The 15,923-nt window shown below is 44.5% G+C and overlaps 3 protein-coding genes across 3 annotated transcripts; all 3 read left to right on the top strand.

The window, feature by feature from the left end:
* The first annotated feature begins 4,199 nt into the window (after positions 1-4,199).
* Positions 4,200-6,312, top strand: LOC147986512 (protein FAR1-RELATED SEQUENCE 5-like). The gene is made up of 4 exons (XM_087540070.1): positions 4,200-4,654; positions 4,785-5,167; positions 5,313-5,770; positions 5,889-6,312. Exons 1-4 carry the CDS (start codon positions 4,200-4,202, stop codon positions 6,219-6,221), a joined length of 1,629 nt encoding a protein of 542 aa, XP_087396196.1. The 3' UTR covers positions 6,222-6,312.
* A 2,446-nt stretch (positions 6,313-8,758) lies between these two features.
* On the top strand, positions 8,759-10,197 carry LOC147986511 (uncharacterized). Its single transcript, XM_087542035.1, has 3 exons — positions 8,759-8,941; positions 9,035-9,105; positions 9,768-10,197. The coding sequence occupies exons 1-3, from the start codon at positions 8,759-8,761 to the stop codon at positions 10,195-10,197; spliced, it is 684 nt and encodes a 227-aa protein (XP_087398161.1).
* A 2,271-nt stretch (positions 10,198-12,468) lies between these two features.
* LOC147986510 (uncharacterized) lies at positions 12,469-13,965 on the top strand. Its single transcript, XM_087542034.1, has 3 exons — positions 12,469-12,815; positions 13,539-13,633; positions 13,730-13,965. Exons 1-3 carry the CDS (start codon positions 12,469-12,471, stop codon positions 13,963-13,965), a joined length of 678 nt encoding a protein of 225 aa, XP_087398160.1.
* Positions 13,966-15,923: the final 1,958 nt, after the last annotated feature.

The raw sequence follows: 15,923 nt of genomic DNA, 5'->3' as shown, positions 1-15,923 counted from the left end.
CAAACCCTACGGGTTCGGGAACCATGCAGACATGACCGAGACATCTCTCCGGCCAATAACCAACAGCGGGATCTGGATACCCATGTTGGCTCCCACATGTTCCACGATGATCTCATCGGATGAACCATGATGTCGAGGATTCAATCAATCTCGTATACAATTCCCTTTGTCTATCGGCATGTTACTTGCCTGAGATTCGATCGTCGGTATCTCTATACCTCGTTCAATCTCGTTACCGACAAGTCTCTTTACTCGTTCCATAACAAATGATCCCATGGCTAACTCCTTAGTCACATTGATCTCGTTATGATGATGCATTACCGAGTGGGCCCAGAGATACCTCTTCGTCATACGGAGTGACAAATCCCAGTCTCGATTCGTGCCAACCCAATAGATAATTTCCGAGATACCTGTGAAGACCCACAAGTATAGGAGATCTCTCGTAGTCCTTTCGATAAGTAAGATTGTCGAACCCAATGAGGAGCAGAAGGAAATGATAAGCAGTTTTCAGTAAGGTATTCTCTGCAAGCACTGAAATTATCGGTAATAGGTAGTTTGGTGATAAGGTAATCTATAACGGGTAACAAGTAATAAAAGTAAATAAGGTGCAGCAAGATGGCCCAATCCTTTTTGTAGCAAAGGACAAGCCTAAACAAACTCTTATATAAAGGAAAGCGCTCCCGAGGACACATGGGAGTTATCACCAAGCTAGTTTGCATCACGTTCATATGATTCGCGTTCGGTACTTTGATAATTTGATATGTGGGTGGACCGGTGCTTGGGTACTGCCCTTCCTTGGACAAGCATCCCACTTATGATTAACCCCTCTTGCAAGCATACGCAACTACAAAAGAAGTCTTAAGGTAAACCTAACCATAGCATGAAACATATGGATCCAAATCAGCCCCTTACGAAGCAACTCATAAACTAGGGTTTATGCTTCTGTCACTCTAGCAACCCATCATCTACTTATTACTTCCCAATGCCTTCCCATAGGCCCAAACAATGGTGAAGTGTCATGTAGTCGACGTTCACATGACACCACTAGAGGAGAGACAACATACATCTCATCAAAATATCGAACGAATACCAAATTCACATGACTACTTATTGAAAGACTTCTCCCATGTCCTCAGGAACAAACGTAAATACTCACAAATCATATTCATGTTCATAATCAAAGGGGTATTAATATGCATAAATGATCTGAACATATGATCTTCCACCAAATAAACCAACTAGCATCAACTACAAGGAGTAATCTACACTACTAGTAACCCACATGTACCAATCTGAGGTTTTGAGACAAAGATTGGATACAAGACATGAACTAGGGTTTGAGATGAGATGGTGCTAGTGAAGATGTTGATGGAGATTGACCCCCTCCCGGTGAGAGGATCGATGGTGATGACGATGGTGATGATTTCCCCCTCCCAGAGGGATGTTTCCCCGGCAGAACAGCTCCGCCGGAACCCTAGATTGGTTCCACCAAGGTTCCGCCTCGTGGCAGCGGAGTTTCATCCCGTAAGCTTAATTAAGATTTTTTTTTCTCGGACGAAAGACTTCATATAGCAGAAGATGGGCACCGGAGGCCTGTCAGGGGGCCCATGAGACAGGGGAGCGCCCAGGGGGTAGGGCGCCCCCCACCCTCATGGCCAGGGTGTGGGCCCCCTCTGGTTAATTCTTTTGCCAGTATTTTTTATATATTCCAAAATGTGCTCCCGTGAAGTTTCGGGACTTTTGGAGTTGTGCAGAATAGGTCTCTAATATTTGCTCCTTTTCTAGCCCAGAATTCCAACTGCCGGCATTCTCCCTCTTCATGTAAACCTTGTAAAATAAGAGAATAGGCATAAGTATTGTGACATTACGTGTAATAACAGCCCATAATGCAATAAATATTGATATAAAAGCACGATGCAAAATGTACGTATCAACTCCCCCCAAGCTTAGACCTCGCTTGTCCTCAACCGGAAGCCGATAACGAAAAATATGTCCACATGTTTAGAGACAGAGGTGTCGATAAAATTGAATACGGACATGAGGGCATCATGATCATTCTTATAACAGCAACACACACACAGATATATATATATATATATATATATAGGGCTGGACTATTCTGTTACCGGTAACAGAATATTATTCTGTTACCCTCGCCCCCTATAAGGCGTGACGCGTCCACGACCGACCCAGCCCCAATCCGACTCGCTTCCTACCGCCGGAGGCAGCCATCGCAGGCGAGCGAGCGACGGCGGCAGCCGGAGCGAGGGAGCCCGCGGCGCCGTGATTGGCCGGCGACGGATCCGCCGCCGCCTCCTCGTTCCTTCTGTCACGGGATCCATCGTCGGGGTCGTCATCCTCGCCTCCTGCCTCCCTCTGTCGCCGGATCCATCATCGGGGTCGTGATCCCCACCTCCTGTCTCGCTCCGCCGCAGGATCCATCGACAGGGCCGTGATCCCCGCCTCCTGCCTCCCTCCGTCGCCGGATCCATCGTCGGAGCCGTCATCCCCGCCTCCTGCCTCCCTCCGTCGCCAGATCCATCGTCGGAGCCGTCATCCCCGCCTCCTGCCTCCCTCCGTCGCCAGGTCTCCTTCTCCGTGGCAGTTATCCCCGCAAGGTGCTTCCTCTACGAACCTCTTCGCCAGAAGTCCACCACAAGCAGGTGCTGCGTCAATGGTGCCGCCTTGCAAGAACATGCCAGTAAGACGCCCACGAGAGGTAGAAGAAGAAGACAGTACACTGGAGGTAATGTCTGCTCCCCACGTTTGTGTCACTCCATCAGTTCGTCGGTCCTGCTATGAAGAAGAACCCGATGGTACATTACAAATGCTAGCATCAGTTCATTGACACCCCTGCCACTTGATGCACGATTAGGATGTCGAGGTTACTGTCAGTGCATCTAATATGCTATCTTCAGTTCAAGTTAAAAAAATAACACATATGCGTCAGTCCAGGTATAGTGACAAGGTTCAGCTACCGTTGAGAGTTGTATGTTGTTATTCCTAAGAGTACAAGTCATGTAATTGCGTCAGTTCGAACGAGTAACAAAATTGTTACCAAAAAATATATAAAATTGCTACACAATAAGTTCAGTGATACATAAGCTAGCAGTACTTGTAATGTATATGCACTGATGCACGATTAGGATGTCGAGGTTACTGTCAGTGCATCTAATATGCTATCTTCAGTTCAAGTTAAAAAAATAGCACATATGCGTCAGTCCAGGTAGATAGTGACGAGAGAGTGCCACAGTTACACAATAAGTTCAATGATACATAAACTAGGAGTACTTCTAGTGTGGGTGCATAAGTTACAGAAGAACAAAGGAGAAGTCATGCATGAGTTCAATGTCCAGTTTACAAAACAGTGCTAAAAAACAGTACATCCGTGTTTGAACATGAACGTTCATCAGTTCGACTGAAAACGAAACCAGATTAATCCCAAAAACTTTTGAATGTTGTTTGCAGAAGCATGCAAGGCGGCGCACGCAGCAAGCATTTCATGAGCAAAACAGATATGGAGCACCACCTCGTTGGGTAACACCAGAAATACCGCCTGGATATTTCAACAGTATAGGCAGATTTGAAGATACACCGCAATCATCAGAAGCACGGATAGGTCCTTCTATACAGCAAACAGCAATGTCTAGGAATGCAAGCTTTGCCGCTACTGGGTTGCAACTAGGCCAACAATATCACCAACAACAAATGTTTTCCTTCCCCAGCACATGCAAAAACCCAAGGACAAGAAGGCTTCCACTAGTCGCTCCGTCAACATCAATCATCCGTGCTGCAAAAGCAGTTGCGACGGGAAGACCAGGGCAAAAAGACGGAAATTTTGGCCACTCTAGCAGGTTCAAAAGTACAAGATTTGAGCCATATAGACAGGAGCAACATCACAATGAATCTGAGGAGAGACGTCCATACAACGAGAGACGGAGATCTTCGTCATCGTTGCTCCCTCCAAGAGATGCATTGCTGCATGTGCCAAGGGTGACACCATCGGCGCCCATAAACCAGGGAGAACAACAAACACCAGAGGCAGCGCAGAGCTATACACATGTAAGTATCCATATAGAAAAAAAATACAAGCACAGTCCATACCATGGTGCTGTGACCACCCCATCTAACATTTTTGTTTTTTTCACTGTTGTGTGCAGCCACCTGACATTGAAGCTTATGTTCTGCCAAGGCTAGAGATGAGGTTTAAAACTTTCGAAGAAACTAAGAACTTCTACAACGTATATGCGAAGCACGCTGGTTTTGCTGTCAGGGAAGGCCCCAAGTTTAAGACCAGAGCCTACCTTTATTGCACGTGCCATGGAGTTTATGAATCAAAGGTGTCTGAAGCAAATAGACAGCGTAACAAGATGACAACCAGAACTAACTGCGGGGCTAAAATGAGGCTGAAGAAGGAAAAGGATGGAACATTTGTCGTAAAAGAGATAGTCTGGGAACACAACCACAGGCTACAGCTTACCGCAGAAATGCTTGTCTTCTTGCACTCCCACAAAAACTTTGACAAAACAATCTTGGAGTACGTCAAGTACCTGCAGTTCAAAGGCATTGAAAACGCGCAAATCATGAGCATTTTGGGCGGTGATGACCCTGGTAGCTACTTCCTCGAAATGAATGCCAAAGACCTGATTAACCTGTAAGTACAAACTTGTTCTCCTCCCATAAACCGCCTATGTCTTTTTTCCTCTGTCAGTACAAACATATCAAGCAACGCATGACCTGACGCCAGTTCAACATGCATTTTTCAATGAACTTTTTATATGCAGGAAAGCAAAGAATTCAAGGATTGATGATGTGGATGATGTCCTAAAGACTGTCAACTTCTTTAGGGAGATGAAAGCTATAAACAGGGAATTCTTCTGTGACATGCAACTCGATGAGTCCGACAGAGTTAAGAACATATTCTGGGCGAACGCAAGCTGCCGAGGAGCGTATCAGGACTTCGGGGACTGCGTAACGTTTGACACAACATACAAGACCAACAAGTACCATATGCCACTTGGGGTGTTTGTCGGAACTAACAACCACTTACAGACTACATTCTTTCGTTTTGCCCTGATAAGAGATGAGGATGCAGATTCATTCAAGTGGCTGTTCAGGACATTTTTAAGGTGCATGAGAAGGAAGGCTCCTACATGCATTCTCACAGGTACACCCGCTAAAACCACCCCCAACCACCACCCCCCTACCAAAAAAGGAAAGGAAAATAACACAGTAAAAATGTTGTGTCAGTTGTATTGGTATATATGCACAACCATCTGCTGACCACTCCGAGTCTATTTTCTCATTACCAGACCAGTGCCAGGCAATGGCTTTTGCGATCGCAGATGTTTTCAAGAACACAGTACATAAGCTATGCCGCTGGCACATTATGAAGAAGTACAGGGAACACCTCGCGTACCTGTATTTCCTGCACGAGGACCTTAAGGATGAATTCACATCAATTCTCAACTGGCCCCTCATGCCAACTGAGTTTGAGGATGCCTGGAAAAGACTCATGGATAAGTACAACCTCCACAATGATGCCACAATGGTGGGCATGTGGAACGAGCGTGAGAAATGGATATCAGCCTACTTCAAAGAAATTTTCTGCGCCAAAATGACATCCACACAGCGAAGTGAGAGCATGAACTATGTGCTCAAGAAGAATTACGTAAATGAGAGACATAACCTACACCAGTTTGTCAGCCAGGTAAACTCCTGCGTCAAAACCAGGAGGCAGACAGAGAACCAGGAGACAATGGGTAACCGGGTATAGCTCTATCACTTGTCGTAAGACAAAAAATTACATGCTTACTAAAGTAAAAACTTTATTAGAAGTTTTTCCTGCGAGAAAACTAACAATTTGGTCATCATTCCTGCATCTGCAGAAGGAACAAAACACACTGACCTTCTATGGGTTTGACACCCAGATGGCAAAGCTGTACACGCGAGCTGTGTACAGCGAGATCAGAGATAGGCTAAAACTGAGCACTCTCTTCACGGCGACAGAGACGGAAGAGCCCACAAAGTACCTAGTGCGCTACAACCACCCGCAAAAACTGTCTATGTGGGCTCAGCACGCGTTCCAGGTGGTTGCAGACCCCGTGGGAGAAACATATGAGTGCGAGTGCAGGCTATGGGACCACACAGGTGAGGACTACAAAAAAGATGTTACATACTGTACTACTTTTTTTTGCAAAGTTTTTGTTCGAATGAAATGACAAAAAACATGCACCTCTTCCAAAAACAAATACAGGTCTTTTCTGCGTGCATGTCCTGTGCATGATGCAGACAATTAAGGCTGAAAGCGTTCCAGAGAAATACATACTCAGGAGATACACCAAACGCCCGAACATCCAGCCAACATTTGACGGAAATGACTTGAGGACAGTAGCATCAAACAAGGTATCCCAATACTGCATTGAAAGCTCACTGCTGACGCTGAACATGAGGGTGCACAGAAAAAGCTTGAGAAGCCAAGAGCAAATGGCAAGGACGCGGGTCGTCATGGATAAACTTGAACAAGAACTCGACACCATGCATTCTGCTGAAAATGGAGGTGTCGCGGACAATGAAGCCATTGAGCAGGATATTGCTACAATGTTGTCCGAGATGAACCATATGGGAGCTATTGACCCGTTTGAGAACAAGGAAGAGGAGCAGCAGCAACCAGAGCTTGCCCGTGTGCACACTCAAGAGCACCGACAAACTCACATGCGAGATCATGAGCTTGATGGTGCTGTAGGCGAACGACATGACAATAGCACATCCTACCAGCAGTAGCAGGAAAGGGTGATTAAACCCCCAATATTCTCAAACACAAAGGGGAGGAAGAGCAAGACGCAAGCAGCAGCCAAAAAGCCACCACGCCCCATCAAGCGCGTGGAATTTGGCCCGGACGGCAAACCCCTCGGGGTAAGGGCATGCGGATTCTACAACGTCATGAGCAACCATAACTACCGCACATGCCCACTCCGCACAGATGCAACTGTCAACAAGAACAAGCAGATTGGAGCCACCCAGCTTTCTACCAATGGAGACAACACACGTAACAGCTACACTTGCCGCAAGTGTGGCGGAACTGACGGACATAATGCCCGCACGTGCAAAGTGGGCAAGGAGGTCAGTGGAGCTGAACATAAACAGGGCAAGGTACAGAGTTCCAAGCAATCAAATGAAGACGATGAAGAAGAAGAGTTTGATGAGAATGACGGCCAATCAGACGAAGACAATGAAGATGACAGTGTCGGGGGCGAGGAAACTGAAACTGACGATGAAGCTGCCAAGGCTCAACCTGGAAAGAGCGCCGGCAAGGCACAACATCCGGGGACAGTTAGGAGAAGCTCAAGACTGAACAATACATAGTGGTTATCCTGCTGCGTCAACTAAAAAATAACCTTGTAGTCTCAGCTGAATCAGCACACAATGAGGAAGCATTTCACAAAACACTGTCGTTTACCAAAACTTATTTAGCTTTATCGTCAATTTCTCGATCAGAACTAAAGTTATTTTTTAGTTTCTGATTTGTGCCCGCTGGAGCAGTGACATTATTATGTAAACCATTTGATAATCAATTTGAATGCAGTCACAAAATACGTTTGAAAAAACTTATCTGGATATATCCGACGCAAAAGGCTACTGTGAACCAGTAACTCAGGAAAAAATATGTCAAGGAAAATTTTAAACTCTTGTAGCATATCAGTACTGATAACTCTCAGTCGTCAGTACAAGGCAGAGTACACATCAGTACTGATATAATTTCTGATTTGTGCCCGCTGAAGCAGTGACATTATTATTTAAACCATTTGATAATCCTTTTGAATGCAGTCAAAAATAAAATTGAAAAAGCTTATCTTGATATATCTGACGCAAAACGCTACTGTCAACCAGTAACTCAGCAAAGAAAATGTCAAGGAAAAATTTAAACTCTTGTATTACATCAGTACTGATAACTCTCAGTCGGCAGTACAAAAGGCATAGTAATAACAAACACACCAGTGAACGACTGGAAAAAAAATCGTTTTGAAAAAACAAAGCTATGCCTGCTCCTACCAGTCCCAATTCAGAAAGACCATCAGTATATAAAAATAATTGCCTCAAGCAAAATGCGAATATAATACATCCTATACTGGTGAAAATCTAATTTATCTGTAAAAAAATACTCACAGGTTATCTTGATATAAACAATCCTTTAAAAAATACGAATTTTTTTAAAAAAAACATTAGCACCACACATAGTATCGCTGGTATTTGGTACGTTCAATTACACTTCAATCACCAGTCCGAGTACGACAGTAGAGGAGTTCAGACCTCCACCAACACCGACGCTGACACGTGCAAGTGGGATAAGCAGCTGATAAGTACAGCTTGACTATACGAATCGGTGCCACAGTAAAATGCCATCATCACCACCGCAGAGATGTGCAAGTGGGGTTTTGCAGGTCATAAGTACAGCTTGACAAGACTAGTCAGTTCAACAGTAAAAACCATTTAACTTGGACGGTTAGTTCTTCCACGCCACCACCCACGCCACCCACTGGGCGGTTGCCACGACGAAGTGCAAACGGCGACCCCCACGACCACTACACACACGCCCGCGACGAACCGCCTCCCACACACCACCGTCGGCGCACTAAAAAATACCCCATTGTCTTCCATCTCTCCCTCGTTCCCACAAACCACCATTGCCGCTTCCATTTCCACTACACACAAACCTCCAGCGTCTCTCTCCAAAGCCCACAATCACCGGAGGAAGGCCATGGCGGAGGAACCGTCCGCCAAGCGTCATCATGCCGAGACGTCGGACAAGAGGAGCAACCTCGTCGACATTAACGTCCCCGGCGAGAAGCGCGACTACACCAGAACGCTCAAAGGGGTTGAGCTCCACGGCAAGGAGACGCTGGAGATCGTCTGCACCAGCGAACCAGACAAGGCCGATGAGGTGATCTCCAGGCTCTAGAGGAAGCTTGGCGGCAGGATTCGTAGGATCATCGGCGTTGGTGTGCACTACACCAATGAAGATGAACCTCCCCAGATGGCGGCAGTCCTGCAGTTGTGCGTCGACGAACTCTGCTTGGTGTACCACATCGCAGCAGCCACAAAATGGTGAGCAATCCTACTCATTTGCCCTGCATATGGTTTATCTATTTTATTAGTACTGTATCCTGAAAATTTAATCACACTTGTTTCCCAACTAGATGTACTAGTGTGGTTTGTGAAAAGTGGATGCACTACTGCATTTTCTCAAGTAGATATACTATAAATGTATTTTTGAACCTGATACACTGGATTACTATTTGGAAAATCTTGCGGAAGATTAAATTCTGAAGTTGATCGACTAGTGTAGTTTCTGGAGTTGATACAATAGAGTAGTCTATGTACTCGATGTATTAAAAAAGATATTTCTGAACTTGATGTAGTGAAGTATTTTCTAAATTTGATGTAATGTTATTTTCGTAAGAAAATAAACTAAGGACTTGGTGAAGCACTGGTTCTGTGTTATCCTATTTCAACAAAAGTAGACTAAACTAGTACCAATGCGGAACATACAACATTGACTGAAACTATGTATAATCCAAGAAGAAGAATAACATGATGTACTTAATTTAATTTCAGAACTTTCTTTACTAGCTTTTGAAGTACATTCATCCATTGTTTATCCTACATAAACAACTACTTCATGGATTTATCACTTGTAAAACAAAACAAAAATGGATAATTCAAACATCAAAGTAATGCTAATATTCAAAATGTCTCTGCCCTTGCAGGCCCAAGCGCCTGACCGACATGCTGCAGCATGACAAGTTGTTCACGTTTGCCGGTTTCAGCATTGAAAGCGACAAAGAGAAGCTGAAGTTGTCCGGTATGGAGATCAACCCCAACAAGTTCATCGACATTCAGCGCAAGTGGAGAGTTCCATACACCGGAAAAGAGTACGACTCCTTGACTGATGTTGCAGCCAGCGTCATCCACCCATTCTACAAAGGCATGAAGAACAAGATCAACACGCAGGAAGACTACAAACTGTGGGGGACAAGCGAGCTGCCAGACAACCTCATCGAGTATGCAGGAGTAGATGCGTACGCCGCGTATAAGTCATGGTTCATGATCGACTACATCACAGATGGTTCGGAATTTGCGAAAGAGCGGGAGGCTAACAACTTCTACGACCACCCCTATTGCCCCTTTACGGGATGAAGATACATCAGAGCCTGCCTTTGTTTTACTTCCGCTTGTGCTTGCCTTTTATCTTGTTGTTTCAAATTAGTGGTTTGCTCTTGTTGGGTTGAACCAGTATGATTATGTCGTCCTTGTCATGTTTGAACAAGTTTAGTTATGTCATCAAGTACAATGTTTTGCTTATCTCATTATATAAGTTTGTTTTGGTAGCTTCGTATGTTGTTAATCCATCATTTCAAAATTGAAAAAGTAGCTTATGAATGGAACATTGTCGTTGCTCTAAAGTACTAGTTACGATGCAACTAATCACACAACGTTGTTCCATGTCAGTACAACTCAGTACACTTGATCGGACATTACATACTTACTACAATAAAAAGTACAAAGAAGCATCAGTCCGTAAGTGCTACTATGAATGCACTATCAATACAACTCAGTCTACACGCAAGTACCATAGTTCTGAAAATGACACCAGAAGACACTTGAGAATAATCACAAAAACAAACACAAAAAAGAAGGCAAAAAACTCGAATGAAAAAGATTACACTCACACAAAACTGACAAGAACTAGAACAAAAAGTATGAGTCCAAGTTACTGGAGGAGTCAAGTACTAGATTCAAACAAAACAAAAAAATTGACCGCCCAAGGTCAGGAGCAGGCCCTGACAATGCTAGATACTTGAACTCGAGCCCGTGGGCGAATCCCTAGTAATCCGCACAACGCAGGACCCGTCGACCAGGGCCCATAGGTCAAGAGAGAGAGCGAGCGCCGTGTATAAGCACTCAGGTAAGTGTTCAGAGGAGTTCGACTGGTGAGCGTCGGCTGCGCTTATAAACAGGTTCGGAGCCCCCTCGACTAGCGAGGTGGGACTAAACCCAGAGCGCACGCGCACGACGCACTGCACAGGCGCGCGGACGAACTATCTGGGCCGGAAAACGGCCCAATAGCCTCTACATCGTCAACAAAATACCCCACCAAATAAGCCCAGCTATACAAACCAGAGGGCGGGACAAAGAAATATAAACCACAAGAAAAATGTTTGTCAATTAACCTCTACAAGAAAAAAGGAAAAAAATATGAGACAAAAACAATGAACCTCTAAAAAGAACAAAACTTAATAGCCTTTCTGTTAAATGTACATAATTTAAAAAACAGAATTAAATATTACTTTCAAGTTCAACTACTAAAACTAAAAAAGTTCAAAACATATAATGTTTGTCAATTATGCTAAAATTCTTATTTATATAAAAACTGACAAGTTCAACTACTAAAATTAAAAAAGTTCAAAACATATAATGTTTGTTAATTATGCTAAAAATCTTATTTATATAAAAACTGACAAGTTCAACTACTAAAAATCTAAAAGTTCAAACATATAATGTTTGTCAATTATGCTAAATTTCTTATTTATATAAAAACTGACAAGTTCAACTACTAAAATTCAAAAAGTTCAAATAGAATTTATTTGTCAATTCTGCTAAATTTATTATTTATATATAATCTGTCCACACCACAACGAACGATCTGCTCGTAAAATAATCTCAAACCCCCACCCCCAACCTAAGTTATAAAAAAATCAGTTCAAATATACATACAACATCAGTACTAAAACAGTAGGATCAGTCAGGCCACTCGCACCACTGTGACATCAAATTTCAAACCCATGCGCTGTTTGAAATTACAATTCAGTTCACACAGTACTAAAACATAAGTGCAGTAAAAATGAGAATACAAAAACTATAAAGGCCTAACTTAGGTTTGTACAGATGAAAATAAAATAAGTACAAGTTTTGAGCAACAACTCCCAGGGCACTGAAAAAATGTTTTGACATACACTAGTGTATAAAGGCTTCAATAGAAAAACAATACTTAAACATCCACACGGAAAAACATCACAGATCCATACGTCACCTAAACAGTGCAAAATGCCATCATCACAACCACAGAGACGTGCAAGTGGGATTTAGCAGATCGTAAGTATAGCTTGACAAGACTAATCAGTGCACCAGTAAAAAACATTTGTCTTGGACGGTTAGTTCTTCCAGGCCACCACCCGCGCCACCCACTGGGCGGTTGCCACGACGCACTACAAACGGCGACCCCCACAACCACTACACACACGCCCCCGACGAACCGCCTCCGACACACCACCGTCGGCACACTGCAAAAAAACCCCATTGTCTTCCATCTCTCCCTCGTTCCCACATAGCACCATTGCTGCTTCCATTTCCACTGCACACAAACCTCCAGCGGCTCTCTCCAAAGCCCACAGTCGCAGGAGGAAGGCCATGGCGGAGGAACCGTCCGCCAAGCGTCATCATGCCGAGACGTCGGACAAGAGGAGCAACCTTGTCGACATTAACGTCCCCGGCGAGAAGCGCGAGTACACCAGAACGCTCAAAGGGGTTGAGCTCCACGGCAAGGAGACGCTGGAGATCGTCTGCACCAGTGAATCAGACAAGGTCGACGAGATGATGAGCAGGCTCAGGATGAAGGGCGGCGGCTTGTATCTGAGCTTCATCGGAGTTGATGTGGAGTACACCGACGAGGAAAAACCTCCACAGATGGCGGCAGTCCTGCAGTTGTGCATCGAGGAACTCTACTTGGTGTACCACATCGCAGCAGCCACAAAATGGTAACCCATACTACTGTTCATTCATCTGTTGTACCAGTACTAGTCACTAAAAACTTAATTAAAAATTGTTTCCCAACTAGATGAACTACTATAGTCTATGAAGTGGATACACGATTACATGTTTATCAAGTTAAATGCATTTCTGAAACTGTGAAGTGGATTGTTTCACCAGATTAGCATCTGAAAAAAAGTTTATAGCATTCTGAACTTTATGTACCAAATTAATTTCTGAACTTGATGAACTAGCATAGATTCTGATCTTGATGCACTAGTATAGTTTATAGAATTGATGTATTAAAAGATCTTTGGTGAAGTGGTATAGGTCCATATCTTGATGCACATGTTTCTCAAACTAATTTTTGAACTTGATATAGAATTAATGGACAAAGATGTATCAAGCACTGGTATAGGTATTTTATTCAACAAAAAAGAAAACTAAACTTGAATCAAGCAGCGCATCTATCATTGACTCTGGTAAAATGATTCTCTAATTTGGTGAAGCATTTGGTAAAGCAAAGAAGATAGCAAAAAAGAAAAAATAACATGGTGTAGTTGAATTTAATTTCAGGACTTTGTGTACTAGTTTCTGAACTACATTCATGCATGACTCATAATATATAAGCATCTACCTCATGGATTATCACTTGTAAAACAAAAAAAGCAGAAGAATTAAATCCTCAAAAAAGAAGACTAATCTATAAATGTGTGTCTCCCCCCTTGCAGGCCCAAGCGCCTCCAAGACTTCCTGCGGGAGGAGAAATTGTACACATTTGTTGGTTTCAGCATTGGAGGTGACAAGCGGATGCTGCAGGAGTCTGGTTTGGAAATCAACCCCAACAACTTCATCGACATGCAGCGCAAGTGGAAAGATCCAAAGACCAGAAAATAGTACGACTCCTTGGCCGATGTTGCAGGCGGCGTCATCCACCCATTCTACGAAGGCATGAAGAAGAAGATGAACAGGGCAGACCACAAACTGTGGGGGAACAGCCCGCTGCCAGACAACCTCATCACGTACGCAGGAATAGATGCGTACGCAACGTACAAGTCATGGAAGACAATCGACAACATCGTGACAGGTTGGGATATTTCAAAAGAGCAGGAGGCTGACCCCTACTACCACTGCAACTTCGCGGATGAAGATGCATGAAAGTCTGCATTTGTTATGTTGAACCAGCTACCTTATGCTGTGTGTGTCCTTACTATTGTTGTTTCAGATTTGTAGTTTGCTTTTGTTATGTTGAACTAGCTACCTTATGCTATGTGTGTCAGGGTTTGAACAAGTTTGCCTATGTCTATCAAGTACATCGTTTGCTTATGTCGTCCAACAAGTTTGCTAGCTTCCTATTTTGTTCATCCATCATTTGAAGTTGAAGTAGGTTGAAGTTGAAACTTGATGGCTGCCACGCAGCACTACGGAGAAAAAAAATAACACATGAATATTTTCACAAAAACAAAAAAAAGTGGTAGACTAACTAAGGACAAAAGCAAATAGTAGCCTTCGACGCTCAGTACAGCTTAGACATGAACGGTAGTACTATCACGCTAAAAAAATCAGTTTTTAGTTTCAGATGAACACTAAAAAGACTAAGTTTCAGCCGAGGACAACATTCAGTACTAAAAAGCATCGTCGTAAAAAGTAGTTAGAAATTCACTAAGTACTGCATCAGGAAAAGCAAAGAAACACCAGTACATATTTCCTAGTCACTAGCATCCTAGGACTGAAAAGTTCTGGTACAGTTGAACACATGGTACGTTCATTGTACAAATATATAAAAAGGAACGGGAAGCTTCAGTTCGCATTCCTTAAAACAGTGACATACTAAGAATTAACAGTGGCAATACAACTGAAATCTCAGTACAACTTAGTCTATACAGCAAGTGTCGTGGTTCTAACCCTGACAGTGATGTAGGGGGGTGAGTATGGAGAGGCGAGATCCTAGCTATTGGGAAGTTGTTACACGCGAGGTTTACGAGTTCAGGCCCTTCTCGGAGGAAGTAATAGCCCTATGTCTCGGAGCCCGGAGGCGGTCGACTGGATTATGCGTGTATAGATTACAGAGGTGCGAACCCTTCCTACTGAGGAGGGGGGTGGCTTATATAGAGTTCGCCGGCCCTCTCCTGCCCTCAGTAATGCAGGGTTTAAGGTACATTTAAGATGAGGCGTTACTGGCAACGCCTCTAATAAAGTGCTATAATGACCATGAATACTACTTAACGGCAGACCGTTTGCCTACAGAGCGACTGTTGGTCTCCTGGCGGTCGAGTGGTAGCTTCTTGGTCGAGTGATAGCTTCTTGGTCGAGTGTCTTGATCCTGTCGAGTGAGACGCCTTCAAGTCGAATGAAATATGGCTTCTCCCAGGGATGTCCTAGGGTAGGACCCCTAGGTCAGGTCCGTGTCCCTACCCTAGGTACATGTTTTCATCATTAGCCCCCGAATGGATCGAGGTTGGAGTGGGGAAAGGGTTGGAGATCTTTCCGACTGGTTCTTCGAGTTACGTGAGCGCCTCGTTTCGGGGCAATAGTCATGGGTGACGTTGCCAACTTTTCCCAGTCGCCTTGATCCATTCCAGGCCCTCCGTCGAGTGAATATCCTTGCTTGCGACATGCCGAGTGTTGGCGCGAGTGGGATGTTCTATTTTTGGCAAGCGGTTCTGTGGCCCGCGGATCTCACGGGATTTGGATTTTGGGAAGCGCGCGGGACGGGAGCAGCCGCAGTAATCGGAAGTGATAAAGTGGAAACTCCTCGATCCTCGCGTCGCCTTTTTCGCCACGTACCGCGCGCGTGTCCGTTGCGGGATTTGACTGGGCTGCCTGGGCCTACCGGTCAGCCACTCGGGCGCGGCCCCTTATAAGTTGCCGGCTCGGGGTCTCTAAGCCGCGCGCTTCTCCTCTACTTCCTTCTTCCTTTCTTCCTTCGCCAGTCCTCCTGCGACCCTCTGCCGTACCTCAGCGCCGCGAGCCCGCGCGAGATCTCTCCGGCGACGATGGTGAAGGGCAAGACCACTGCTTTGGACCGCGCGAAGAAGGCGGCGGCAGCGGGGAAGGGGAAGAAGTCTTCGTGAGGCGGATCTTCTTCCCGGACCACCTTGCCCAAGGGTTGGATT

This window comes from Triticum urartu, chromosome 2A (genome assembly GCF_056163025.1).
Source record: "Triticum urartu cultivar PI428250 chromosome 2A, HENAU_Tu73, whole genome shotgun sequence".
Taxonomy (NCBI): Eukaryota; Viridiplantae; Streptophyta; class Magnoliopsida; order Poales; family Poaceae; genus Triticum; species Triticum urartu.
Note: the sequence above shows the minus strand (reverse complement) of the source record. Positions and strands in the feature narration are given on the sequence as shown.